The 26,076-nt window shown below is 40.0% G+C and overlaps 1 protein-coding gene across 1 annotated transcript in view; it reads left to right on the top strand.

The window, feature by feature from the left end:
• Positions 1-26,076, top strand: part of LOC145416898 (golgin subfamily A member 5-like) — a 65,770-nt gene that overhangs the window by 33,088 nt on the left and 6,606 nt on the right. Inside the window, exons 11-13 of the mRNA XM_080285763.1 lie at positions 4,274-4,478; positions 6,394-6,492; positions 8,629-8,778. Coding sequence (XP_080141889.1) covers positions 4,274-4,478; positions 6,394-6,492; positions 8,629-8,778 — 454 coding nt within the window. The remainder of the gene's footprint in view (positions 1-4,273; positions 4,479-6,393; positions 6,493-8,628; positions 8,779-26,076) is intronic.

The raw sequence follows: 26,076 nt of genomic DNA, 5'->3' as shown, positions 1-26,076 counted from the left end.
ACTACTTATTGTGGACTCAATGTGACAAATAAATGTTAAAATAGGGAAGCTATAACAAGGACTTTCTGTATAGCATTCTTGCTACTGACAGTTGCTGTAGTAGTAGATCAGTTTTATTCAGTCCATGGAAAACTCATTGTAGTGACAGGGATACAAATGGTATCCAGTAGTTCTTTCAGTACAGAGATTTTTTTTTTTTTTTTTTAATGGTATTGTCTTGTTACTTTGAGACACAAATAACATAGGAAAAACATCTTATTTCAAGAGCAAGTAAAAACTTTTAATTACATGAGTAAAATAGAACTACAGTCCATTTTACTAAAGTCAGATAGTGTTAATTTTATACAGGGTGACCCAGAAAAATGTCCCACATTTCAAAGGTAAATAAAAAAAAAGAATTATTTACACACATGAAACTCCATTCAGTACAGTTTTTATTCATCATGTTTTAAAGATAACATCCTCCAGATGGTGGTCGTCATTGTCTATAAACACTGGGAGGCGATTTCTGAAGGCTGCCATGGCTCAACGGGTCATGTCGGGTGGAACAGCGGCTATCTCCTGCTGAATAGCAACCTTAAGGGCTTCAAGAGTTTGGGGTTTATGAGTGTGTGGTTTCAGCAAGATGGAGCTGCGGCACACACAGCTAAGATCATTGCAAGTGCTGAGGGAAATGTTTCTGGGTCGTGTGATCTCATTGCGTGGCAGTGTTGGGTGGCCAGCCCGTTCCCCTGACTTCGTCCCTTGTGATTTTTTTCTGTGGGGCTACCTTAAATCACGAGTGTATACTTATCGACCCCGTGGATATTAATCAGCACCAGCTCAGTCCGATTGGAGCGCCTTAATTGCCCACTAAACTACCAGGCGCAGGCGCCATAATTTGGTTATGTGGTTAACCCAGCATAGTAAATGGTTTCCTGGTGTACAGGAAACCATTTGGCATGTCACTTAGTGTAGAGTCACCCATAGACAGAAAGAAGAAGAAAGAGTGAAGGAAAGAAAGACAGAAGAGGAAAGAAGAGAGGAAAGGGCAGGCACCTGAGAGCAGCACTACATCAAGTGAGTGGATGGTGAGTGCCCGCACTTACCACTAGGTATATACAGGCAAACCCCGATTTACAGTACCCCTAGATACGATACCCTGGAATAGTGCTGGAGGTAGAAATACTGCCCTACCCCGTGTATCTTAGGCCTACCCCAGGTTTTGCAATGGGTTTATATATTTTTTTACTGATTTTGATGATATTTTAGACTTAAAGTGTTTGGTTGAATTAAAAACTGTTTTTAGACCTAGATTAATGTGTTGTAGTCATAGGTGGAGTGAACACTTTCATTAGGGGTACAGATTCTTGCGCATCAGACGAGGTACAAAACAGTGTGGACAACTAGGCAACTCAACAAGGAATATTTCATGTTTGACCATTGAACATCTAACCTATCATGGAATACATAATAATTTTAAATAAATATTAATTATTATGAAAGCCTTAAAGAGTATACATTTCATGCATTGATGAAAACCGACACTGATAAATCATGTGTTTACATTCGGGCTGTTCAAGGCAAAATGCTTTGAAAATACAAAGAAATTTCTAAATAAATGTTGGAAAATAAGAAAGAAGAAAATAAAGGAGCTCAGCAACCAGAACAGCAACTAAAACGACATAAAGAAGGGCCTTTGAAAAGTCTACCCCCAATCACATTCCCCATCAAGGGAATTCCCCGTCAAAATATCAAAGATTTTATATCACAACAATTCGCACTTTGGATGATTCTGCGTCATTCACACATTATTATTATGCATAACAGATGTCCGTTTAATTGTCCTGGGACCATCTGATGGTGGGATTGTATACAGTGCTGCTGCTTCTTCGCTACCGAGTTTGAATACGAGTCTGAAATTGCATTCTTCAGTGACCTTGACTGGGTACAAGCGAGACAGGCACTGGTTTTAGGCTTAGATTAGCTTCTTTTACAGCTGTTAGGCTATTTAGATTGGCTTTAAACTTTTTTTTTTGGACTCATTTGGGTTGGATAAGGACCTGGTTGGGGGGGAAACCCAAGGCTCAAAAACGCATCCCTATACTTTACATGTTAAATCTACCCCGAGATACGATACTCCGCCTAGCGATGGGTTTTTACTTAACCAATTGAATCGTTAAACTGGGGTTTGCCTGTACTGTATCAGTGAGTTGTAGGGAAATACTGTATGAGGAGGTTTGGCCCGTGGATGAGTGCTGCAGCTGCTTCTCCCCACCCAGGGTACAGCAGACCCTTGTCATATGATGAACCGGTATGCAATGAGTTGCTTACATGATGCTTAAAAATTTGGTCCCCTCCCCCCCATATATGGCAAAATATCATTTTCACTTATACATTTGTTATCATCCCATATAAAACCTCACCGGTTGATGTATGATTGCTGTTTTTGCTTGTGTGATCACTGTCATGCAAGCTTGCAGTCAATTGTTTGTTCTAAGATGGCCTTTGAATTCAGTCACTACCGTATTGAGTGTTAGTGTCAGTGATGGAAAAATAATGTGGTGCAGTATTGAGTTGAAGCAACAAATGAAGTGCAGTGAAGTGAAACAACTACCAGCTTAAGTGAATTGGAAACATTTTCTAAGACTTTTTTGGTAAGCAGCAAGTGAAGTGAAATGACCCTCAGTTTAGGTTAGCAGGAAACTAAATTTTATGTTTAATTTGGTGATAGTGGTAGGTGGGGGCGCTCACCATCCACTCACTCGATGTAGTGCTGCTGTCGGGTGTCTGCCCTTTCCTCTCCTCCATCTTTCTTTCCTTCCTTCCTCTTCTGTCTTTCTTTCCGTCATTCTTTCCTTGCCCTTCTGCCTACGGGTGACTTTACACTCCCTCTTCTGTCTTTCTGTCCTTCATTCTTTCCTCTTCCTTTTGCCTGTGGGTGACTGTACACTGAGTGACAAGCCATATGGTTTCCTGAATACCAGGAAGCCATTTGCTACGCTGGGTGGTAACCATATAACCAAATTTTGGTACCTGGTGGTTTAGTGGGTAATTATTGCACTCCAATCGGATTGAGCCAGTGAAGGTTTATATCCAAGGGATGGTTGGGGGTTGATTGCTCATATAATGCCACTCAGGGATGAGTGAGGCTAGTCACTCTCATCTTAAATGTTGGAACCAACTGCCTAGCCCCGGGCTCCTACGCTTCTCATGGGGCAATGTAGGATTGGATGATGGGTGGATTGATTTTTGGTGAAAAGCAGCAAGTAGAAGGCAATGAAGCAACTACCAGTTAGGCTAGTTGGAAATGAATTTATAGTCTTATTTTTTGTTGGTAAGCAGCAAGTAAAGTGTAGTGAAGTAATTGCCTGTTTCGGTGAGTTGGAAACTTGTTTTTAGACTTTGCTGAGTTGGTGACCTGTGACCAAAGACATTTTCCCATTGGACTCATGTTATAACTGACTCAGTGTACAATGAACCGTTATGCAATCATAGTATATTTTTTCAAAAGTATCCTCATCATAGAATGAGAGAGTGTTCTACACAGCACCACCACATATGGGACCCTTGTTATTGATGTATTAAATGTGTAATAGGAAATAGAGTTAGGATTATGATTTTGTGTATTTCAGGTACTTCTGTATGAAAATACTCTGTATAAGCATGTAAAGAATTGATTGTTTACGGTGTTGTATTCACCTAGTTTTGATATATAGTAAATGAGTTACATTCGTGGGGTCCCGTTTCTGTATCTCAGTAAGTCAAATTTTGCATTGAACTTGTTTTTAAGACTGGACAATCTCTTTGTCTAGGGTAATCCACAGGTCTGTGCATCTGTATCGAAAACTACTGTATATTTCTTGATATCCTTCAAGCACTTGGCTTTTCTAGTTTCATCCTGTGTCTTCATGTTACTCTCCTTCCCATACAAACAGATTTTCTCTGTCAATTTTTTCTACAACCATCATGGCCCTGAACACTGCAATCATGTCATCCTTCTCTCTCCTTTCCTCTAAGGTAGGCAGATTTAGCTTTTCCAGCCTTTCCATGTACGACATCTGCTAGGCTAAGGGCCATCTTGTTTGCTGTTCTTTGTATTCTGTTGATCTTGTTTATATCTTTCTAATTATGTGGGGACCACATTACTGCCTCATATTCCAACCTGGGGCGGATCATGGCCACTATTATTTTTTTCATCATCTCCTTATCCATGTAATGAACTGCTACTCTTATATTAGTCAGGAGATTATACATCTTTCTAACTGTCTTGTTAATGTGTTTGTATATTTAGGAGTGAACGAGATTTGCTGCGTGAGGAGATGGAAGGAGCAGCACAGCAGATTCAGAGACTCACAGCAGAGGTGACTGAGCTGGAAAGTTCAGCCCAGGAACAAGCTGCACGAGCTGCTGCTGATGCGGTTGCTTTGGAAGAAACTCTGTCTCAGGAACGAGCCAGGCGGACAGAATGTGAAGGGGAGCTAAGGCAACTCCAGGAGGTTGGTAGTCTGTTATTATTTTCTCTTCTGGTATTTGCCATTAAAGATTTTTATGTAGTTACTGGTGCCAGAAGGTTTCCTGTAACCTGGGAAGCCATTTAAAGTATTACAGTGGATTGTAACCATGTAACCAAATAGATGCATGGTTGTGTAGTAGGTTAAGACACTCAGCAGAATGTGACATATAAGAATTTACACGTGAGGGGTGGTTGAGGTTTACCATCATCATCATCTAATTCTGTGTTGCCCCATGAGGAATGTAGGAGCCCAGGGCTAGGCAAGTTGGTCCTGACATTTAAGATGAGTGACCATCCTCACTCATCCATGAGTGGAGCGCCATAATTACCCACTAAACCACCAGGTGCCATAATTTGGTTATATGGTTACCACCCTGCATAGTAAATAGTTTCCTGGTGTATAGGAAACCATTTTACTTGTCACTCAGTGTAGAGTCACCCATAGACAGGAGGAGGTGAAAAGAATGATGGAAAGAAAGACAGAAGAGGAAGGAAGGAAGAGAGGAAAGGGCACTTATCTGAGAGCAGCACTACATCAAGTGAGTGGATGGTTAGTGCCCCCACCTAATGCACATGATGCCTGACAAACTGTCTAACTCAGACTTGACCTACATACATCTTGAGTTGATATACTTATCCTCAAGCTTGACTTTCATACATATCAAGTTGTCATACATGTTAATCCCATTCCCATCTCCATTCATCATTCACCAGCCAAGCAACTGCTCGTTTACTTTGTCCATATACACATACCTGACTTCACACATTTTATACTCTCCCACTCATCCACGTCTGTGCTTTTATCTTCATATCACATAGTGCCATCACAGCATACCTTACATTCTTGAACACATTCACTTCTTTTACCATTGTACATTCGTCGTTCAAACATTTACTATTCCACACAACCATACACATCTGCCTGTGTATCCTGGGTCCTGAGCTGATACAAGTACCAGGTGCAAGTTCTTCTTTGCCTTTGCCATGGGTAAAGTTTATTGGATGGATACCTGATCCTAGCCAACTTCTTTGTTGCCCTTTTACAGACATGAATTATGGAGGCAATTTTCTTTCTCCCTAGCCCAGTATTTTGGTTGCAATATAAGGTTACCACCCAAGATAAAAAATGGTTTTGTTGGTTTTAGGAAAACATTTGACTTGTCGCTTATTGTAGACTCAAGTCACCAAATGATAGTACTTTATCTAATGAGTAGGCATCCCCACATCCCACCTTAATAATTAGAGACCAGTGGGTAGATAGACAGATAGATAGATATGAATAGATCTATCAATCTATCTATTGCCAGACACCTTAATCCCAGAAGGGGTAATAATGATGATGAAAATTGGTTAGATTTTTTGGCTCACAATGCCACTCAGGGATCAGTGAGGGTGGTCATCCTCGTCTTAAATATCAGGACCCTAGCCCTGGGTCCCTATATTCGTGGTGGTGTAACAGTGGCATGAACGATGATGATAACAACGGTGGAAATGTTAGTACAGCAAAAGTCCTGTAATCCAAATGACAGGGGACTGAGTGTCTGTTGGCCCCCCCCCCCCCCAGACTTTCGGGAGGGACCTTTGAAAACATTAGAAATATGTAGATGATCATTAAATAAACATTTAAAATGATATAGGTTATTGTTTTAGATGCTGAAAATGCATAGAAGTGTAGCTGAACAGTTGCAGGCAGGTACATCCAAGTCCAAGAGTAAGTCCAAGCCAGATAAATCCATAGATAAAGCCCGGAAAATTTTGAAAAAAGCCCAGAAAAAATCGAAAAATTTTGCCTTGAAAAATTTTGAGTAATGGGATATTCAGATTACCGGTGGTCGGATTGAAGGACTTTTACTATAATAGTGATGATTATTATAATGAGATGGTTTGTTAATTCTCAGGAGTTGCGGTGTGGGCGAGAAGAGTTGACAAGACAAAAGGTCAGTTTGTCTTCCCGCCTCCATGACCGTGACACTGAGATTGACCGCCTTCGCAAACAGGTGAGTAATAGTTGAGCCTAAGTTAAGAACAGACTATATTTTGCTAACCAAAGACTGCGTGAAATTTCTTTTCTGAATAAGGTAGACCCTCTCTATACAGGATGAAATGGGAGGAAGCCCGATCCAGTAAAGCCATTAATCTGGTAAGTCCGATGTTCCCTCCTCCATGGAGTGGTATTTAAAGCACTTAATTGAAAATTAGTGAAATAGCATATTCTGGTAATAAAAATGAAAACTGTATACACCCGTTTTGCACCTACTTAGCCCATAATTTCACACACTCGTCATAGCACTTCTTCATGACTGGCTCAAGTGGGTGGGGGGGGGGGAGGAATGCCGCAATCGTTGATAACTGCTCTCTGGTTCACCCCACATGCGGGAAACAATCCGGTTTGATCCGGTAGGCCAGAGTTGTCTGGAAGATCCACGTGGTTTTTCCTGTTTACTGGATGGTATCCAGTACGTATGACGGTTTGTCTGGGGATCTGAAAGTGCTCATTAAATCTGATATCTGGTCTAGCGGGGTGTGGTAAAGCGAGGGCTTACTGTATGCTTACTATATTGCTGGATATGTATTTGAACCAAATTTCTATGACTGATTAAGGAGAACAGAATAAACAGTCCAATTAGTGTGCTTTTGAATCCGTGATATCATTGCCCAAATCTTCAAGGTATAATATGACTTCTGAGGAATTGTTCGTCACCTTACACCCCAGCCTTGAACACCAACATTCCCGTACCATTTTTACGTACTGTATGTTCTTTGAATAGTAATAAAGTCCTGGGCTGTGCTGTGGTCACCACTTTATTGTTTTCTCAATACTTATTCAGTAGTGTTGAGCTACTACCAATAAGCTCCTACCAGTAACTGCTGGGTTTCATGTAACCACTGTTATATATAAATGAAAATAAAAAGTAAGTAAGATTTAGTATTAGGTGGTAGGTGGTGGCGACCATCATCCACTGACTTGATGTAGTGCTGCCTACTTCTTTGTTCACCGTTATCACTTTTTTTTTCGTCTGTCCCCTCTCTTCCTATTTCTCACCATCATCCACTTACTTGATGTTGTGGTGCTTACTTCTGTCTTAACCATTATCACTCTTTTTTTCTGTGTCCGCCCTCTTCTCTTCCTATTTCTCCCATCATTCCTGTCACATTTTATTACTCCTCTTTCCATCTCAGGTGGCTTTACATTGAGTGACAAACCTAATGGTTTCCTGTAAGTCAGGAAACCATTTACAGCACTGGGTGGTAACCATATAACCAACCCATACGTGTTCCTTACCTGTCAGCAAGTGGTTTGGCAGAGGGTTAGTGCCCCTCCCCATAAAACAATTAACTCAAAGACTAACAGCCACCCCTTACGGGATTATGGCGTCTGGCATTAGATAGATAGATAGATGATTAGTATTCATTGTATCTATGACGGTAGCTTTGTGAGCGTTGAAAATCACAAATAATTTTTTGTCTTATTGTATTTTGCAGTTGGTGATATGTAACTTTATACTATGATTATAAGATCTAAAAACTATAAATTTAGAGTATTGTTAACCTTAAGTGAACATACAAGATACTGTATAACATAATTACATAGTACATTTACAACCAGGATGTAGTTAATAATATTGAATTATTAAAAGTGAGAGGGTAGAGTTGAATGCTTAAAAGGCACCGGAGTGACAGTCCTGCCTTGTACATGGATCAAAACCCCCAGAGGTGACTGAAAGTTTTCTGATCTTGAAATGTTGTCGGGGGTGTAAGTCATTCTCCGTACACCCTTATAACCCCTTCACTTTTATAACTTATTTTCTGCTTTGTTTGTGTTGACATCAAACAGATTTGTTCAAGAAGACTGGGACTTTTCAAACCGGAAGGATTGAATGCAGATTTATTAATTCCATCACTACCTGGGTTCCCATATTAATAAAATCATCTGGTAATGTCAGGACCGAATTGCCTAGCCCCGGGCTTCTACGCTTCTCATGGGGCAACGTAGAATTGGATGATGGATGTATAGCTGCAAGAGTAAACAACAAAAAGACATCACTAAGTTGAAGTTATTAAATGTTATAGACTAGTAGTCATGCTGTGACCCCTACATCTCGGGGATAATTTACTGTTTTTAATATTCCCAGGTGGCACACAAACAGAGTTCCTCAAGTAGCCTTCAGGAGTTGGAGCAGCGTGTTCACGGCCTCACAGAGTCTCTGATCCACAAGCAAACTTGCATTGAGACTCTCAGCACCGAAAAGCACTCTCTTCTCATTCAGATGGAGCGATTGCAGGTTAGACTTCTTGTAATATATTTCTCAGTATTTAATGAATGGATTTTTAGTTTGCGTTTCTTTTCTTTGCTTTTTGAACACTACGTAGCACATCATAGGTAGGACAAGAGGTCAAGATGATGAAGATGATGTTTTTGTAGTGTAATAACCCAGTATACAATCACCTGTTATGTGATCAATCGTTATAAGAATCAGTGCAAACTTGTACCCAGTTTTGGGTTAGTGATCACAAAAAACACTGGTATGATGTTTGTGATGGGTGCATACAATGATCCCATACAGACACGCTACCACCCTAGCGAACCAAATCATACATTTGGGCCAGGATTCCCACCTTGTGTTTCCATGCACAGAATCCCTTCTAAGGTCTCTGCACACGTCTGCTTCTTCCTGCCACCCTTTTGAAGTCACCGTGTTACTCGTTCACTCACTCTCGTATCCTGTTGCTGTGATTGTCTCCCATCGCTGTTGCAAAATAATGATGTAATGTACAGTATTAAGTGGGAAAATAATTTTTTGTGTCTGAAATACTGAAACTTGTGACTTGGAAAGCATGTCAGGTAAGGGTACTAACCCCAGTGAAAAGTGTGGTGCTACTGAGAGTACTGAGGGCAAGCCAAAATGGGTAAGGCGTAGCCTTTCCCTTGATGTTAAATTGGACATTGTTAAGCTCAGTAAGGACAAGCATGGGGCGAACACGATTGCAGAAGCCCATGAGCTGCCGCAGTCCACAGTCTCTACCATTAAAAAAAAAAAAAAAAAATGGCTGTCCTAGCTGAGGTGCAGAATGTGCACACTCTGATTGCTAAGCACCTAAGAAGGCCAGAGATCCCTCATTGAACTGGTTCCAATCCACAACACAGCTACACTCCCTCAGCCACTCCACTACGCTCTCCTCATCACTAATCACCTCCTTCTCATGACAATTTGGAGTTATCATCCAGACCCTCCAAATGTTCACCAGCCTTTGGAGGGGGGGAGGGGGTGATGACCTGGACTGACCTGTGACATTATTTATATATATATATATATATATATATACAGTATATATATATATATATATATATATATATACAGTATATATATATTCACTCTCATCTTAAATGTCAGGGCCAACTTGCCTAGCCCTGGGCTCCTATGCTCCTCATGGGGCAACACAGGAATACATGATGGATGGATGGATGACATACATATATATTTTTATATATATATATATACACACACACACACACACACACACACACACACACACACACACAGTATATACAGTATATTTATAGTAATCCCTCATTTATCTGGATGTGCAGTATCTGGACTTGTTCATCATCCAGATACTGGACCTTGGCTCTATTAAACCATTATCCGAATTTACTTGCATTTATCCGGATGTAAAAGTCCCAGAGGACTTTGACCGGCCAGCCGCCATATTCAAGCAATCAGTATGTTGGCCGCTGTGCTCTAGCCATGCTTGGGAAAATGACCGTAACCCACAACCCAAGCTATAGTATCCATCCGCCCCTGTACTGAATGGTCAGAGTGCTGCCCTGTTCACTCCCTACGAATCTCTAGCACCAGAGGACTTTAATACCGACTGTAACCCATAAGCGGTGTCAAAACAACCATACGCATTCCCACAGATTGTCCAAAGTCACACGGCCACCAGGATTAGTCTTTTTCAACTGCCACTGCGCGTGTAACACAGACCACAATCCACAAGTCAGGTGAAAACGTCCGTCTGCCCCTACACTGAACGTCCAAAGTCACCCGGTCACTGGGAGTTGTGTTTCCCAATGGCCAACGCGCGTGTAAGACAGACCACAAGCCACAAGTCATGTGAAAGCACCCATCCGCCTCCTGACAGAAGGGTGAAAATCCTTCCCGCAGCTTCACTTCTCGCTCCTCCATGTCCCCCCATGCTCCCTGCCTTGCTGGCCCTGCCTCCTGACTCCTCCCTCACTTCCTCCTCACCTTCGCACTGAAAGCACTGACCAATGAGTCTTCAAAGTTTTTGGAGATATATTTGAATACTATTGGTCGTATCAAAATTCCGTGAAATCCACAAGAAAGCTCATGAAATTCTGCATTTAGACATATGCGCAAGGTGCAAGCAGAATTTTGTACTAGGATGGTGGGAAGTTATATGAAGGTAAATTTTACTCTTGAACACCATTTATTCTCACTGCAGTTTGTTGTTTTACTCGTCAGTTTTCTGTGTTTTTATTGGCTTATAGTATAAACACCAGTGGGGATGATGGTACTGTACCGTATACTATTTATACCAATATAACAAATTTCCGGTGGCATATTTGGCCATGGATCCCCCCCCCCCCAGCAGCTGTCACTCATGTCACAGTAAGATAACCGATTTTCCAACCGTCTTTAGGATTTTTGTTGTTTTTGCATTGTTTTCTTGGTGTTTAGCATTAATATGGATATTCCTGTTTGTGTATTGATGTCTCTATCTATCTATCTATTTATTGCCAGACGCCTCAATCCCGTTTGGGGTGGCCACAAACAAATCGCCTCCACGTCGCCCTGTCCCCCGCCATTTCACTGCCCTGCTCCCAACTCACACCCCCCTCTCTCATATACCTTTCCACCCCATCCCTCCATCTCATCCTTGGCCTCCCCCTTCCTCTTCCCCCCTCCACCTCACTCACATACACTCTCTTCGTCAGTCTCTCACCCTCCAACCTCTCCACATGGCCAAACCACCTCAGTGTGTTCCTCATAACACTTCCTGTCACATCCACGCCACAATGCTCCTTTATATCCTCATTTGTCAGCCTGTCTCTCCATGTGACTCCACAGGCTCCTCTTAAATAACTCATTTCCACTGCTCTCACTCTTGACTTGTGTCCTTCCAACAATGTCCAAACTTCACTTCCATACATTAGAGTTGGTATCACAATACTGTCATGTAGTAACTTTTTCACTTCCATGCTCACTTCCCTGTTTCTTATCACTGCTTTCAAAGAACCAGCAACCTTTCTTCCCTGCTGTACCCTTTCAAGCACTTCACCCTCCAAACCTCCATCCTTACTCATCACACTACCCAAGTACTTAAACGTACCGTAAAACGCCATAACTTTGGACGGCGTCCAAACTTCGGACATTTCGTAAAAAAATGTAATAATTCAAGTTTATTGGAAGAGAGTGCGATATTTGCAAAAAATAATGATGTGGGTAGGTAAGGTAATCCTCGAAGACTATTATGTATTAATCCTATTAAACTAGCTTGAATATGTGTGGGTGAATACTGTCATGTAGTAACTTTTTCACTTCCATGCTCACTTCCCTGTTTCTTATCACTGCTTTCAAAGAACCAGCAACCTTTCTTCCCTGCTGTACCCTTTCAAGCACTTCACCCTCCAAACCTCCATCCTTACTCATCACACTACCCAAGTACTTAAACGTACCGTAAAACGCCATAACTTTGGACGGCGTCCAAACTTCGGACATTTCGTAAAAAAATGTAATAATTCAAGTTTATTGGAAGAGAGTGCGATATTTGCAAAAAATAATGATGTGGGTAGGTAAGGTAATCCTCGAAGACTATTATGTATTAATCCTATTAAACTAGCTTGAATATGTGTGGGTGAAAAAAATTCGTGAATCCACTGGAAAAAATAACTGAATTTTCTTACCCTGCAAAACTTTGTTCACACAGAACAAACAGTTTCAATTGTAAAAAAGTGAACGGTACGATTATATGTAGAAAAGTGCTGTAAGTACTGGGAAGTAAACTGTTTCAAAATATATGCATGGATAATCTTGCTATGCCTGCTTTAATGAATACTTCTTTATTTTGCTGAAAAAATTCCTAACTTCGGACAGACAAATTATTTGAGCCAAATAAAGTCCAAACTTCGGACAGACAATAATATTAATGGTAAAGTGATGCTAATTATATAAACAGAAAAACATGGCTAAAACAGCAAAATCTCCTATAAAGAAGAAAAGAGCCTACACAAGTAAAGTGTCCAAAAGTGCCCTGGAAAAGGCTAAAGATGACATAAATAACAAGAACATGAGTGTGCGCAAAGCAGCTGAAAAATATAAATTAAAAAAGAGCACATTACATGATTACCTGATACAAAAACATTGCAAACAAGTGGGACGTAATACTTCATTAAGCCATGATGAAGAGTTACTGGTGTGTCAGAGAATCCTCACATTGGCAGAATGGGGATTCCCACTCGACAATTTGGACTTGAGGATGTTAGTGAAAGCATATTTAGACAAACGAGGGGTTGTTGTGTCACGATTCAGTAACAATGTACCTGGTGTTAAATGGGCCCATTCCTTCTTCGAGCGCCACAAAGAAACCCTCAGTAGACGATTGTCCCAGAATATAAAGACTGACAGAGCCAGAGTGACAAGAGCCATGCTAGCCGAGTTCTACAGTAACCTGAAAAAATCCCTATTAGGTGTGCCTCCAGAGAACATAATAAATTTTGATGAGACCAATCTTACTGATGATCCAGGTAAAAAGAAAGTCATAGTGAGGCGGGGCACTAAATATCCAGAGAGAATCATGAACTCAACAAAATCCTCAATATCTATTATGTTCTCTGGAACTGCATTTGGTGTGTTACTCCCTCAATATGTGGTGTATAAAGCTATCCATCTTTACGATACATGGACTGAAGGGGGCCCTCCTGGAACACTATACAATAGGTCCCCCAGTGGATGGTTCGACTCGTGTTCATTCGATGACTGGTTCCACAAAATTATCCTCCCCTATGCTAAACGCAAGACAGGTAGATTTGTCATTATAGGAGACAACTTGGCAAGCCATGTATGACCCAGTGTTATTGAGTCATGTGAGAAACATAATATCTCCTTTCTTCTCTTACCACCTAACTCCACGCACTTGACACAACCTCTCGATGTTGCTGTGTTCCGGCCTCTAAAAGTGCACTGGCGTAAGATCCTCGAGAACTTCAAGAAAACTACTGTTGGTAGGCTGAGTGCTTCATTACCTAAAGACTGCTTCCCACCGAACTGGTGGATAAAGTTAAAGGGACCATTGCTGACAACCTACGTAGTGGGTTTAGGAAGTGCGGCATTTATCCTCTTGATCCACAGAAATCCATCTCAAGACTTCCAGAAGATTCAATCCAAGATACAGCTGATACTGGTACACCAGGACCATCTACCAGTACTGCCTTAGACAGCTCAGTGTTGGAATTGTTGAAGGACATGAGGCATGGAACCAGTCAGTCAAGCTCAAGTCCAGCTATAGCGAAACCAAGGCGAAAGAAAAGGTTGAATGTGTCACCGGGCATGAGTATTACTACAAGGGCACTACAAAATGAAACAGAGAGCCAGCATGAAGAGTGTGAAGTTGAGGATCCACAACCCCAGCCACTGCAGCCACAAGAGGATACAGCAGAGATAGCAGCACAGCCTTCCACTTCCACATCTGCACCCAACCATGAAGCACAAGCATCTCTCCTGACAGTCACCTCTACCCAGATTATTGGGGATAAAGTTGTTCCCTCAGATTGGGTAGTTGTGAGGGTTCCCTTTGATACCAAAGACAGATATAGGCATTATATTGCTATCATTGTGAAGGTAAAACCAGAAATACATGTCAGGTTTCTCAAACACGTTCAGGGTACACCTCACACATTTGTATACCCAATGGTTGATGACAGCAGTGACAGTGTGTGTGTGTGTGTGTGTGTGTATGTGTGTGTGTGTGTGTGTGTGTCTTTAGAACCTGTAAGAAATGTTCAACATCATATTATGTTATTTCGGTATGCATTTGTTGAGTCAATGAGGTACATACTTGATAATTATGTGAAGTTTTGTTTAGGAAAATGAGGACAGTTCCTCTTACAGTTTTGGGTATATGCAGTGCATTTTTATTTTATTTTTTCATCTCAAAAAGTTCGTGAATAGTTCTTAGTTCTATTTACGGCCAGAATACCTCACTACAATGTGTGTCATAAAGACTTTGTAGTTACTTGTAGAGAAGTATATTTTAGACTTGTGGTCGAGCGGCTTTTATATCTTGTAGTAGTTTCCCCACCAGATGTCATGTAGTGACGGGAGAGGTAAAGAATAGTATGGGACTATTTTTATTTGTCTTGGAAATATTAAACAGGTATAATAGTATAAGTCCTGGGTAGCTACCTCCCTGTCTCGCTATCTCTCTCTCTCTCTCTGTTCTAAAGCTAATCTCCGTCTCGACCTCTCTATAGGGTCGCTTGTCTCCTTCTCGTAACCTACCGAAAAAAAAAAATCTATTAATTTCCTATAAAGCTGTGGTTGATGATAGTGATGATGTGCGTTACGGTTGGCTGTTATTTCATTTATAGAAGGAGTTTAAATCGATATTTAATTCTCGTAAATGATGTACTGTAGATTTCAGTGGAATAGTTGCACCTATGTTCGATTGTTTGGTATATGACCTTAATTTCTTTTTGTAATCATTGTTGTGTTCTTGCTTGGTTTCTTGAGGTACGTTCACCTGTTCGGTTGTATCCGAGGCTGAATAATTATGTGATAATTCCCTTGAAACTCGTTTTAAATGGTCAATATGAACTTGTTTTTCCTCGCCACTTGAAAGTGACTTAATTAAAACTTTGTTTGCCTTTATGTTAATTACTCTGTATGGGCCCTCAAATTTAGGGGATAATTTATTGTCTCTCGTATGAATGACTCCGTAAACAATGTCTCCTAAGCTGATAGGTGAATCTTTTGCCTTTTTGTTAAATGCCTCCGTCATTTCTTCCTTGGACATCGTTAATTGTTTTTGCACTCTTTTGTGTATGTCCTGGAATTCACGTAAACGGAGTTTAGAGTAATCATCGTAATTGTATATAGGCATGCTGTCACCTTCTAGGAGCTCATATGGTAATTTTTTATCTGTGCCATATATAATGAAATGTGGTGTGTCACCAATGGATTTATTTATAGACCCATTAATGGAGGCCTCTACTCTGGGAATCCAATCATCCCAGCTTGCATAATTTTCACTGAGAATGTGTCGTAGCACATCTAATACCTTTTATTTTGTCTCTCTACCAACCCATTCGATGCTGGGTGATAGGCCAAAAACGTTAACCTTTTTAATGTTGTATTGTTTACATATTTCTTGTAAGATCTCAGAATTAAATTCTCCTCCATTATCACTTATTAATACCTTTGGGGTAGTAAAGCGACATATTACATTATCTGTTATTGCCTTTGCTACTGTCTCTGCTGTCTTATCTTTAATTGGAGCTAAAATGACATAACGGGAAAAATGATCCGTTGCTACGAATAAGTATAGGTTATTATTGTATGATAATGGCATCTTGAGTAAATCAACAGCGACAACGTCCCATGGTTGATGTGGTACTGGGTAATTACCCATCGGTGCAGGTGTGATTGGGTATCCTTTGTGTTTCGCACATGATTCGCATCTGTCTATATGATTGTGTATATCTCTTCGTAATGAAGGCCAGTAATATAATAGCTGGGCTTGGTTGAATGTCTTATCCTTTCCAGGGTGTCCTGCATGTGGGCTGTCGTGTATCATTCGTAATACTTGGGGTATCATGTCATTAGGTACTACCAACTGGTTAGTATTTCTTTGGCGTTTTGGTTGTTTAGAGTTAATTTTGTATAATGTATTATTGACCATTGTGAATTGTTCAAGTGGGACATGCAGTTTGGGTAATTGTATGTCATCTCCACTTTCTAACTTGTATATTACTTTTGACCATACTGGGTCAAGTCTTTGTGCCTTTGCGATATCCTCGTGGTTTGGGATATTTCCTTTGAGATCTAACGCCGCAACCTGAATTGTGTTCGGGTTCCTAGATAATGCGTCAGCTACTATATTCATTTTACCTTGTATATAATGTATTTGTACACTGTAGTTTTCAACTGTACATTTCCATCTTGCTCTCCTCCCAGAAAGGAGTTTTTCTTTAAACATACCCACCAGTGGTTTATGGTCGGTGAATAAGTGGATTTCGTAACCATATACCAAATCTCGAAACTTTTGTAATGCAAAAATCACTGCAAGTGCCTCTAAGTCTGTAGTGCTATAATTTTTTTCTGCACCTCTTGTTTGTCTGCTGGCAAATGCAATTGGTTGATTCTTTCCTCTTTTATCTTCCTGCATCAGTACAGCCCCTAATCCTTTAACTGATGCGTCTGTACAAATAAGAAATGATTTCGTGTAATCTGGATATGCTAAACAAGGTGCATTCGTTAGTTTAATTTTTAGATTGTTAAATGCCCTTTTTTGTTCTTCTTCCCATTGGAATACAGCATCTTTTTTGAGTAGTTGGAATAGAGGGAAGGCTATATGAGAGAACTGTGGTACGAAGGACCTATAGTACCCAGCCAGACCTAAAAATTGTCTAACTTCGTCAGTCGTAGTGGGTTCAGGAAAATCTCTCACTGCCTGTATTTTGTCATCAGTGGTGTGAATACCATCAGAGCTTAATTTGTGGCCTAAGAAATTTATTTCCTTAAAGCAAAATTTGCATTTAGAAAGTTTAATTTTTAATCCAGCATCACTAAGCTTTTGTAAGAGTAAGTCTAATTTCCTGAGATGATCCTTAATATTCTTCGTTGCGATAATAATATCGTCAAGATAAACAAATATTCCCTTGTCCTAAAATTCCGGACAATACGTAATTCATAAGACGCTGGAACGTACCAGGGGCTGTCCTCAGTCCCATTGGCATTCTTGTATATTGATAATGGCCTCTGTTTGTTGAAAAAGGAAGTGTATTTACGTGACTCCTGAGATACCGGAATCTGATAGTATCCGTTTAGGAGATCGATGGTCGAGAATATATTATTCTCAGGACCAATATTCTGTAGAACATCACTTAGCAATGGCATGGGAAATCTGTCTGGGATGGTGTGATTATTTAGTTTACGGTAATCTACTACCGCACGCATTTCTCCATTTCTCTTGGGCACAAAGAAAAGGGGAGCGTTCCACGGAGAAACTGAAGGCTCAATAATTCCAAGCTTTAACATTTCATCGACATACTGATTTGCAAGTGTACGTTGGGAGTGTGGTATGCGATAAGCTGGTACGAAAATTGGTGGTGTTTCTGGGTGCACATTAATCATGTGATTAATCAAGTTAGTACACCCTAATCGTTCTCCGGGCAAGGCTACGGTGTCCCTGTGTGTTTCCAGCAGGGTTAACAAATCATTTTCTTCGTCAAATTCACCTGAGTGAATTAAATTCTCTTTTATTCTTTCTCTATCCGTAGATTTTATCTCACTTGTTACTCCACCAATATTTATTTCCTTCACAGGAAGTAGCGAAACATTTTTCAATATTAACTATGCAAGTTCCCTTCTTCAACTGAACTTCCCCATTCATGTGATTAATAATGAATATCTGAGTTAGCCCTTCGTCGTTCGTATGACATAATGCGTTTTCTACTGACAATCCTTTTACTTTACATAATTCTTCTAAGACAAGAACAGTACTATTCCGTAATTTGCTCTTTATGGTAACCTTCATGTATGAATTAGGTGGTATAACCAAATCATTAGTGAGATGGGCTGGAAAAATTGGTAAATCAGTACTGTTATCTGAGTCACTAATTCTGGAGGATGGGGTTGCTGGTGTAAGTGGATCTATACACTCATCTGTTTGTGTATGTTTGTTTAAGCCTTTAATATTACCAATTCTTTTTTGCTCTCTTCTACCAATCGGTGAGGGCTCTGAAGTTATTTCCTCTATAAATTCATTATCAAAGTCTATTCCATTCATTTGTGGGAGTATAGTTACGTTCTCAGTTCTCATGGATCTTAAGCCCAGTAACATATGAGCTTTAATTGCTAAGTTGTCAACGATATAGAACAATGCAGAGAATGGTCTTGTAGTTTCTGTGAAACTGAGATTTAATCTTATCATACCTTTTACTGTAATCTCTTGACCATCTACTGTGTTTAATTCTAAATCAGCTTCATCCAGAAAAGTTACCTTCTTTTTATTTTTAAGAATTCTATTTAGTTCTTCATGTGTTATTAAGTTCACTGGAGAGCCTGTATCTAAAAATAAGGAAACGTTTTGATCCTCACATACAGCTGGTATCAAGATACACTCATTTCCCAACATGCCTCCTATGTGAAGTTTAACCTTGTTCTTTTTTATGTTTGTTCGTTTTTTGTCATGACTTGGTCTTCCCCCGATTTGAACATAGACACAATTTTTTCTACTGTTTTGCAATCACTAGTCCAGTGCCCTTGGTATCTATGATGCCTACAGTAAGGACCAAACCCTTGTGTCTTTTGATTATCCTCTTTTGCCTTGATAAAGCATTCATACCTTGTGTGTCCTGGTTTTGCACAGTAATGACACAGAATGGACCTATCCCTTGACTGTGACCTACGAGGTGATTTCCCATTAAAAAAAAAAAAAAAAAAAAAAAAAAAAAAAAGAGAGAGAGATAGCGAGACAGGGAGGTAGCTACCCAGGACTTATACTATTATACCTGTTTAATATTTCCAAGACAAATAAAAATAGTCCCATACTATTCTTTACCTCTCCCGTCACTACATGACATCTGGTGGGGAAACTACTACAAGATATAAAAGCCGCTCGACCACAAGTCTAAAATATACTTCTCTACAACTAACTACAAAGTCTTTATGACATTTGGTGGCAGCGGTATATATTTTAGACTTGTGGTCGAGCGGCTTTTATATCTTGTAGTAGTTTCCCCACCAGATGTCATGTAGTGACGGGAGAGGTAAAGAATAGTATGTGACTATTTTTATTTGTCTTGTTTATATTTAACAGGTATATTAGTATAAGTCCTGGGTAGCTACCTCCCTGTCTCGCTATCTCTCTCTCTCTCTCTGTTCTAAAGCTAATCTCCGTCTCGACCTCTCTATAGGGTCGCTTGTCTCCTTCTAAACTCTCTTTCCTCACATCTCGTGTAGTAGGGTGTGTGTGTCACGTATCTTCCTCATGGTAACAGAACTTTCTCACGAGAGGACTGCTGACAGCTAACTGAATCATCTCCTTACTGGCCGCTGTCGTCAGCTTTCCCCCGTGTAAGCGTTTAGCGCTGCTAGCTTCTCAAAAACACAACACCTTCTCATCATTTGACTTCCTGCTTCTATCTGTCTCTCTATCTATTTATCTATCTATCTATTATGTAGTCCTATATTTGCTCGGCCGCGCGAAAATGACGTACCATCGACATTTAATAGTTATAATATATTAATACATACTACATACACATTATAATGAACTTATAAGCTAATTAAGTGAAATACATAATATTGTAAAGTAACATAATTGTATGAATATTGTATACATATATTATGCATAGTAAATAGTGATTATTCAGTAATATTACATTTTAAATAAGTTGAATACATATTGGAATAAATGCATTAAAGTAAATTATTTAACTGTAATACAGTATGTACTTGGGTTATTATAGTGAAATGCATACATGCAAGAATAAAAATAGTTTAAAATTAAGAGTATTGTAAGAGTTACTAATATTTCATTTAAAGATAATGGTACTGGTCTGCCATATATGGGTCATTCTTCTTTGTGTTATTATTATTATTATTATTATTATTATTATTATTTTTTTTTATATATATAATTAATACTATATACAAAATATATACACTTCATTCAGGGTGGTTAACTGTGATGTTAACTCTCCCCCCACTAAACAATGACTCCAAATTAGCAATTCTTGCATGCATTCTGTGCATGGCCAACAGCAATACTGCAACCACAATGCAGATAATTATGAAGACAGAAGGTGCTTGGCTATACACATAATATGGGTTGAACATACTCAAACTCAAATCTTCCCAGGGCTTCATTGTTTCATTGATCAGCTGCATAGTTTCAAACTTAGGTGAAGTCAGCTTAATACTTGTGCTCATGTTTAAGTCCATATCAGGCAGTGGGTGGAAATGTTTGTGTGTATGATTGAGGATGGCGTAGTGATTGATGGTGGAAAAAGTAGACATGGATGGTGTAAATACCGCACAGTAGTCTGGTGCTATGTATAATCCTGAGGCTGATGTATGAGATGGTGGTATATCTGGACAGACTATGTAAACTGATGTGTTATGAGGGAAATAAAAACTGCGAGTGTCCAATGCGTTGATGGTGTACAAGTTTATCTGGAGCAAAAGTGAAGTTGCAATGATGATGAATATTGTTATTGCTGATGATAGCCATTTCACAAGGGACCGTATCAGTAGGCTGAAAAACGTGAAAATGTACGCAGGACAAAGATGAACAGCATGTAAGGATGTATGCGGCACTTTCGCTCAATCGTTGACTCACTTGCGAAAGTGACAGTGTCTCGTCTCTTGGAGACCATGATGAGTTCGGTGTCTGTGTTGATGTTGATGATGACTAAAGTGTTGTTGTTTCTATAGGGGGAAGGGTGTATTTGGTATACTGTGAAGAGGTCTTCCGTGATGAATGGTACATGAACTATCACTGATGTTGGTGTTAGTGTTGCTTCCAAGTACGGGTAATATTGCATAAATTCCCTACTGCGGAACAATGGCTTCAATTTATGTTTATGTATGCCTTGACTAACTATCTAGACGTAGCTCATGAACTGGGAGTAAGTCATTTGTGATCTTGCCATCACCAGCATTCGAAATTCCTTGCATAAGTGCCCTGAAATGATCTCTAGTGTTCTCTAATTGTAGTAGAATCGTGTCAATATGTTCTGTGATGATGGAGAAGTGCTGGAAAAGGGTAACGTTACCCTCCAAGTTATTTATTTTATCTATACTCTCGAGAGCTACGTTTTCTGCTTGTTTCAGATTTTTCACAATTGTTTTCATTGCTGAGTTCTGTCCTGTGATGAATTTATCTTGGTATGTTAGTACCTGAGCTATCTTATTAAATTTTTTGTTTATTTCTTTAAGGTCATCCTCTGTAGCCAATCCAAAGATGTTCCCAAGAATTGCGCCGCCCAGATCGAACAAACCGCGCTTTTTGCGAGTACGTGTGATGTTGTTCCTGTCGCTCAGCACCTCTGTTCCATAAGATGGGAGATCTTGGATCATGACGAGCATAGTTGACTTCGCCTGTTCTAGTTTCCATTTCGCTAACTTCACCATTTCATCCACTTCCTTGGTGATATGTGATTGTGAAACATAATTCCCTATCTTGAAGTCCAGAGTTCGCATCGGCGTCGCAAGTCTTTCTATATAAGTAGGTAAGTCATACAAGTAATCTAGACTTATTTCAGTACTCATGACGTCCTTGACGATTGTAGTCGTGGCCGTTGGAGCTATGAGGCATCCTTGTCGTACTATATGCTTGGGGTCTAGGTGCGCATATACCCTTACTATGTATAGGAGAATCCATAGCATAAGTCCCATACTATTCTTTACCTCTCCCGTCACTACATGACATCTGGTGGGGAAACTACTACAAGATATAAAAGCCGCTCGACCACAAGTCTAAAATATACTTCTCTACAACTAACTACAAAGTCTTTATGACATGTGATATGATGCAATTTAATGTGATATGAAATTACGAGCTCCAAAAAGAAGATATTTTGGGATACTTCTCTATATATATGTATAACTCTGGTCACGAGTGCCCAATATTTTTTTTTACATTTTTTAAAAACTTCTCAAGTGTCCGAAGTTTGGCCAGTGTGTCCAGAGATAGATCCCATTAACCATTCTCATGTTTAAAGGGAAAATACATGGATGTCCGAAGTTTGGAAGAGCTGTCCGAAGTTAGAAAATTTGTTCCTAACTTCGGACACTTGAAAATGAAAAAAAAAAAGCACAAGTTTAGCTTGGCTAATTTTTTTAAATATATGGAGTTAGTAGGTACTCTCCCTGGCTACCACATGACACCAACAGGAATAAAATTGCACCATTCTACAAGGAGTTATTCATTAAAACACATAAAAAATGTCCGAAGTTATGGCGTTTTACGGTACTCACATTTTCCAATTCCTCACCATCCAACCTCTCTGTACATTCACTGACTTCACCTCTCTCAAAGACCATCACTTTACTCTTCCCTAGATTCACGTTTAGATTCCGTTTCTTACACACTCTCCCAAACTCATCCACCAAGCCTTGCAGCTCCCCTTCGTCTTCACTCAATAACACAGTATCATCTGCAAACAACAGTACTGGGAGTTTCCAAACACTATCCTCTCTCACCAGGGCCACTCCAACATCCACTACCCTACCTTGTACCTCTTTTATTACCCCATCCATGTACAGATTGAACAACCATGGAGACATGACACATCCCTGTTTCAAACCAACTTTCAAAGAGAAAAATTCACTTAGTTCACCATCCACACGCACTGCGACCTTAGCACCATCATACATACTCTTCACAGCATTCAACAACTTCCCATCTACTCCATATATTCTTAATACTTTCCACAATCTTTGTCTATCCACCCTGTCATATGCTTTCTCCAAATCCATGAAAGCCGCATACAACTTCTTTCCCTTCTCTAGAAACTTTTCCACTAAAGATCTAAGAATGAATATCTGATCTACACAACCTCTTCCCTTCCTAAAGCCTCCCTGTTCTTCTCCAACTAATTCCTCTGTTCTTTCTCTAACTCTGTCAATAAGTATCCTGCCATACACTTTTCCTATTATACTAAGAAGACAAATGCCCATATGATTACCACACACTTCTTATTCCCCTTTTCCTTTGTACAAGGGAATAATAATACCTGACTTCCATTCCTCCGGGACTCTACCTTCCTCCCAGGCCAATCTACACATCTTCCACATCCATTCTACTACTATCTCTCCCCCATGCTTCAGCATTTCACCACACACTCCATCAATTCCTGGGGCTTTCCCCAATTTAACTTTCTTCATTGCTTCCACAACTTCTAATCTGCTGATTTCTTCCTCTCTTCTCACCTCCCTCCTTCTCTCAGCCATTCCCCAGCCACTTATACTCGCATTCCTTCCATCCTGTATGTTCAACAATTCCTTAAAGTGTTCTCTCCATCTGCTCACTTTTTCTCCCTTCTCCACTAGTAATCTACCATTTTTATCTTTCACTCCCCTGCTAACCTTACTTCCACCCTGTCTTACTCTCTTCACCTCTTTCCAGAACATTTTCTTACAGTCCCTCCACTTTACACTCAAATTCCTTCCAAATTCCTCATCCACTCTCTTCTTACTCTCTCTTACTAATCTTTTCACCTCTCTCTTTCTACATATAACTCTCTCTTCTGCCTCTCAACTTCTTCCACACCCGTTTCTCATCCGTTCATTGTATGCTTTCTTCTTTTGTGCCACAGCCTGTCTCACCTCTTCAGTCCACCACGCTGTTCCTTGCACCCCCCTCCGTCTTCTCTTCCTCCCTTACACCAGTTGATGTCTCAACATGGCAAAATGACTGGAAAACACTGTCAAAAGTTGGAGGAGACTTTTAAGCATTACTTTGGATATTCCTGTGTATGTTAAGATGTCCAAATATGGCAGATTGACCTGAAAACTGCCCAAATTAGGAGGGGTACTGCACATACAGTAGTGTATACAGTAGGTAGGGTGTTTTTTTGGTTTTCAGTGTTTATTATTGCTTGGTTTTCATGGGGTTTAAAATTATTTTGGAAACGCTGCCAAAATAAGCAGAGGTATTATACAAATAAGTAGAGGTTGGAGGTTTGGTATAGATAGGGTCTGGGTATAGGAGGGGGGATATTGTTCATTGTCCGGATGTTGCCACTACCCAGACATGCCTTTGGCTCAATGATGTTGGGTAATTGAGGGATTACTGTGTGTGTGTGTGTGTATATATATATATACACTCAATCCTTGAGTACCGCGGGCAATAGGGACTGGACAAGGACCGTGGTACCCAAATCCGCGTCACTCAGACAATATGTTTACATGTATAATGGTACAATGTGTTTTGGCAACTTTCCAAAACTCTCACTTTTACCCCTTCTTACCACCTAACCCCACGTAAATTACCCCCACTTGCACCCACCATCAGGTAAAACATTGAAAGAGATATAACGGTTGTAATTAAAAACATCAATGGTATTAAAAATAGCATTAACAAAAATAAAAGTTGCCATGGGTACCCTTTTGTTGATACGTAGCTCCCCGGTATTTTCCTCCCATCCCCCACCCCAATGTTGTCAAAGTTTCGCCTTCTCTCATATCATGTGGCTTTCAGGAGAGACCTTAGGCCATATGGTTAGACAAAAATTTATGGGTCTGGCAGTTTTAGAGTACGAAATAGAATGAAAATTTGTGCTAACGAGAAAAAATTACTTTAATCCGTGTGTTCTTGTGAGTTAGCGTTCAGTTTCACATTTTTCGTTTGATATCGCGTTTCCCAACGCATTTCTGATAAACTAAACATATGGTTAAACTGCTCAATCAGTTCGAAATGTGTTGGAAAGAGTGATACCGAACGAAGAGTAATGTGTTGGGAAGAGCGAAATCGAACGAAGAATGTGAAACGGAACGCTAACTCAGGAGAACACATGGATGAAAGAGTACCTTTTTTCTGGTTTGCAAACATTTTCGCTCCATTTTGTTCCCTAAAACAGCCAGACCCGTAAATTTTAGTCTAACTATACAGCCTAACGTCACTCCCGAAGGCCACATGATACGAGAAGGCGAAACTTTGACATCAACTTTGGGGTTGGGGGGCGGGAGTAAAATACCGTGGAGCTACTTATCAACAAAAGGGTCCTCAGTGGAGGTGGTGTTGACCCAGTCCAACTTCTGTTTTTGTTAATGCCATTTTGAATACCACTGATGTTTTTAATTACAACAGTTATATCTCTTTCAGTGTTTTACCTGATGGTGCGTATAGGTGGAGGTAAATACGTGGGGTAAGATGGTAAAAAGGGGTAAAAGTGAGAGTTTGCTTTCTCTGACGCTCCACATAACGCCCTATAAGCTTCTCAGTCAGTTTCAGGACAACATATAAACCTTCACAGCTGCCAGGATTGCATCACTTCCTACGCACGATCTTTATCTTCTCCCTGTCCTTACAAATCGTTATGATGGTGCTTTCTTTTATGCTATGGTTTTTCTTTTTTTCTTGACATTTTGGTATTTGTACGCTTAAAGCAGTGGAAGAACCTTACCAATTCAGTTCATATTCCTCCAGTTTGTTTTCTGTATTTTTCTGACTATTTTCAGGGTGGTAAATTACCTTTTCCTACTGAAAAATTTCCCACTTTTTATCATCACGTTCCTTAAGCCATAACATGATTGTCTTGATGTACTCAAAGGTGATTTTCGTCTCCCAACTTCCCAACTGGATGCTACGTTATGTTAGGTTAAATTATA

Source organism: Coenobita brevimanus, chromosome 108 (genome assembly GCF_032717465.1).
Source record: "Coenobita brevimanus isolate Jiangsu-jjx chromosome 108, ASM3271746v2, whole genome shotgun sequence".
NCBI classification, from domain to species: Eukaryota; Metazoa; Arthropoda; class Malacostraca; order Decapoda; family Coenobitidae; genus Coenobita; species Coenobita brevimanus.
This window is presented reverse-complemented; position numbering and strand designations above follow the sequence as displayed.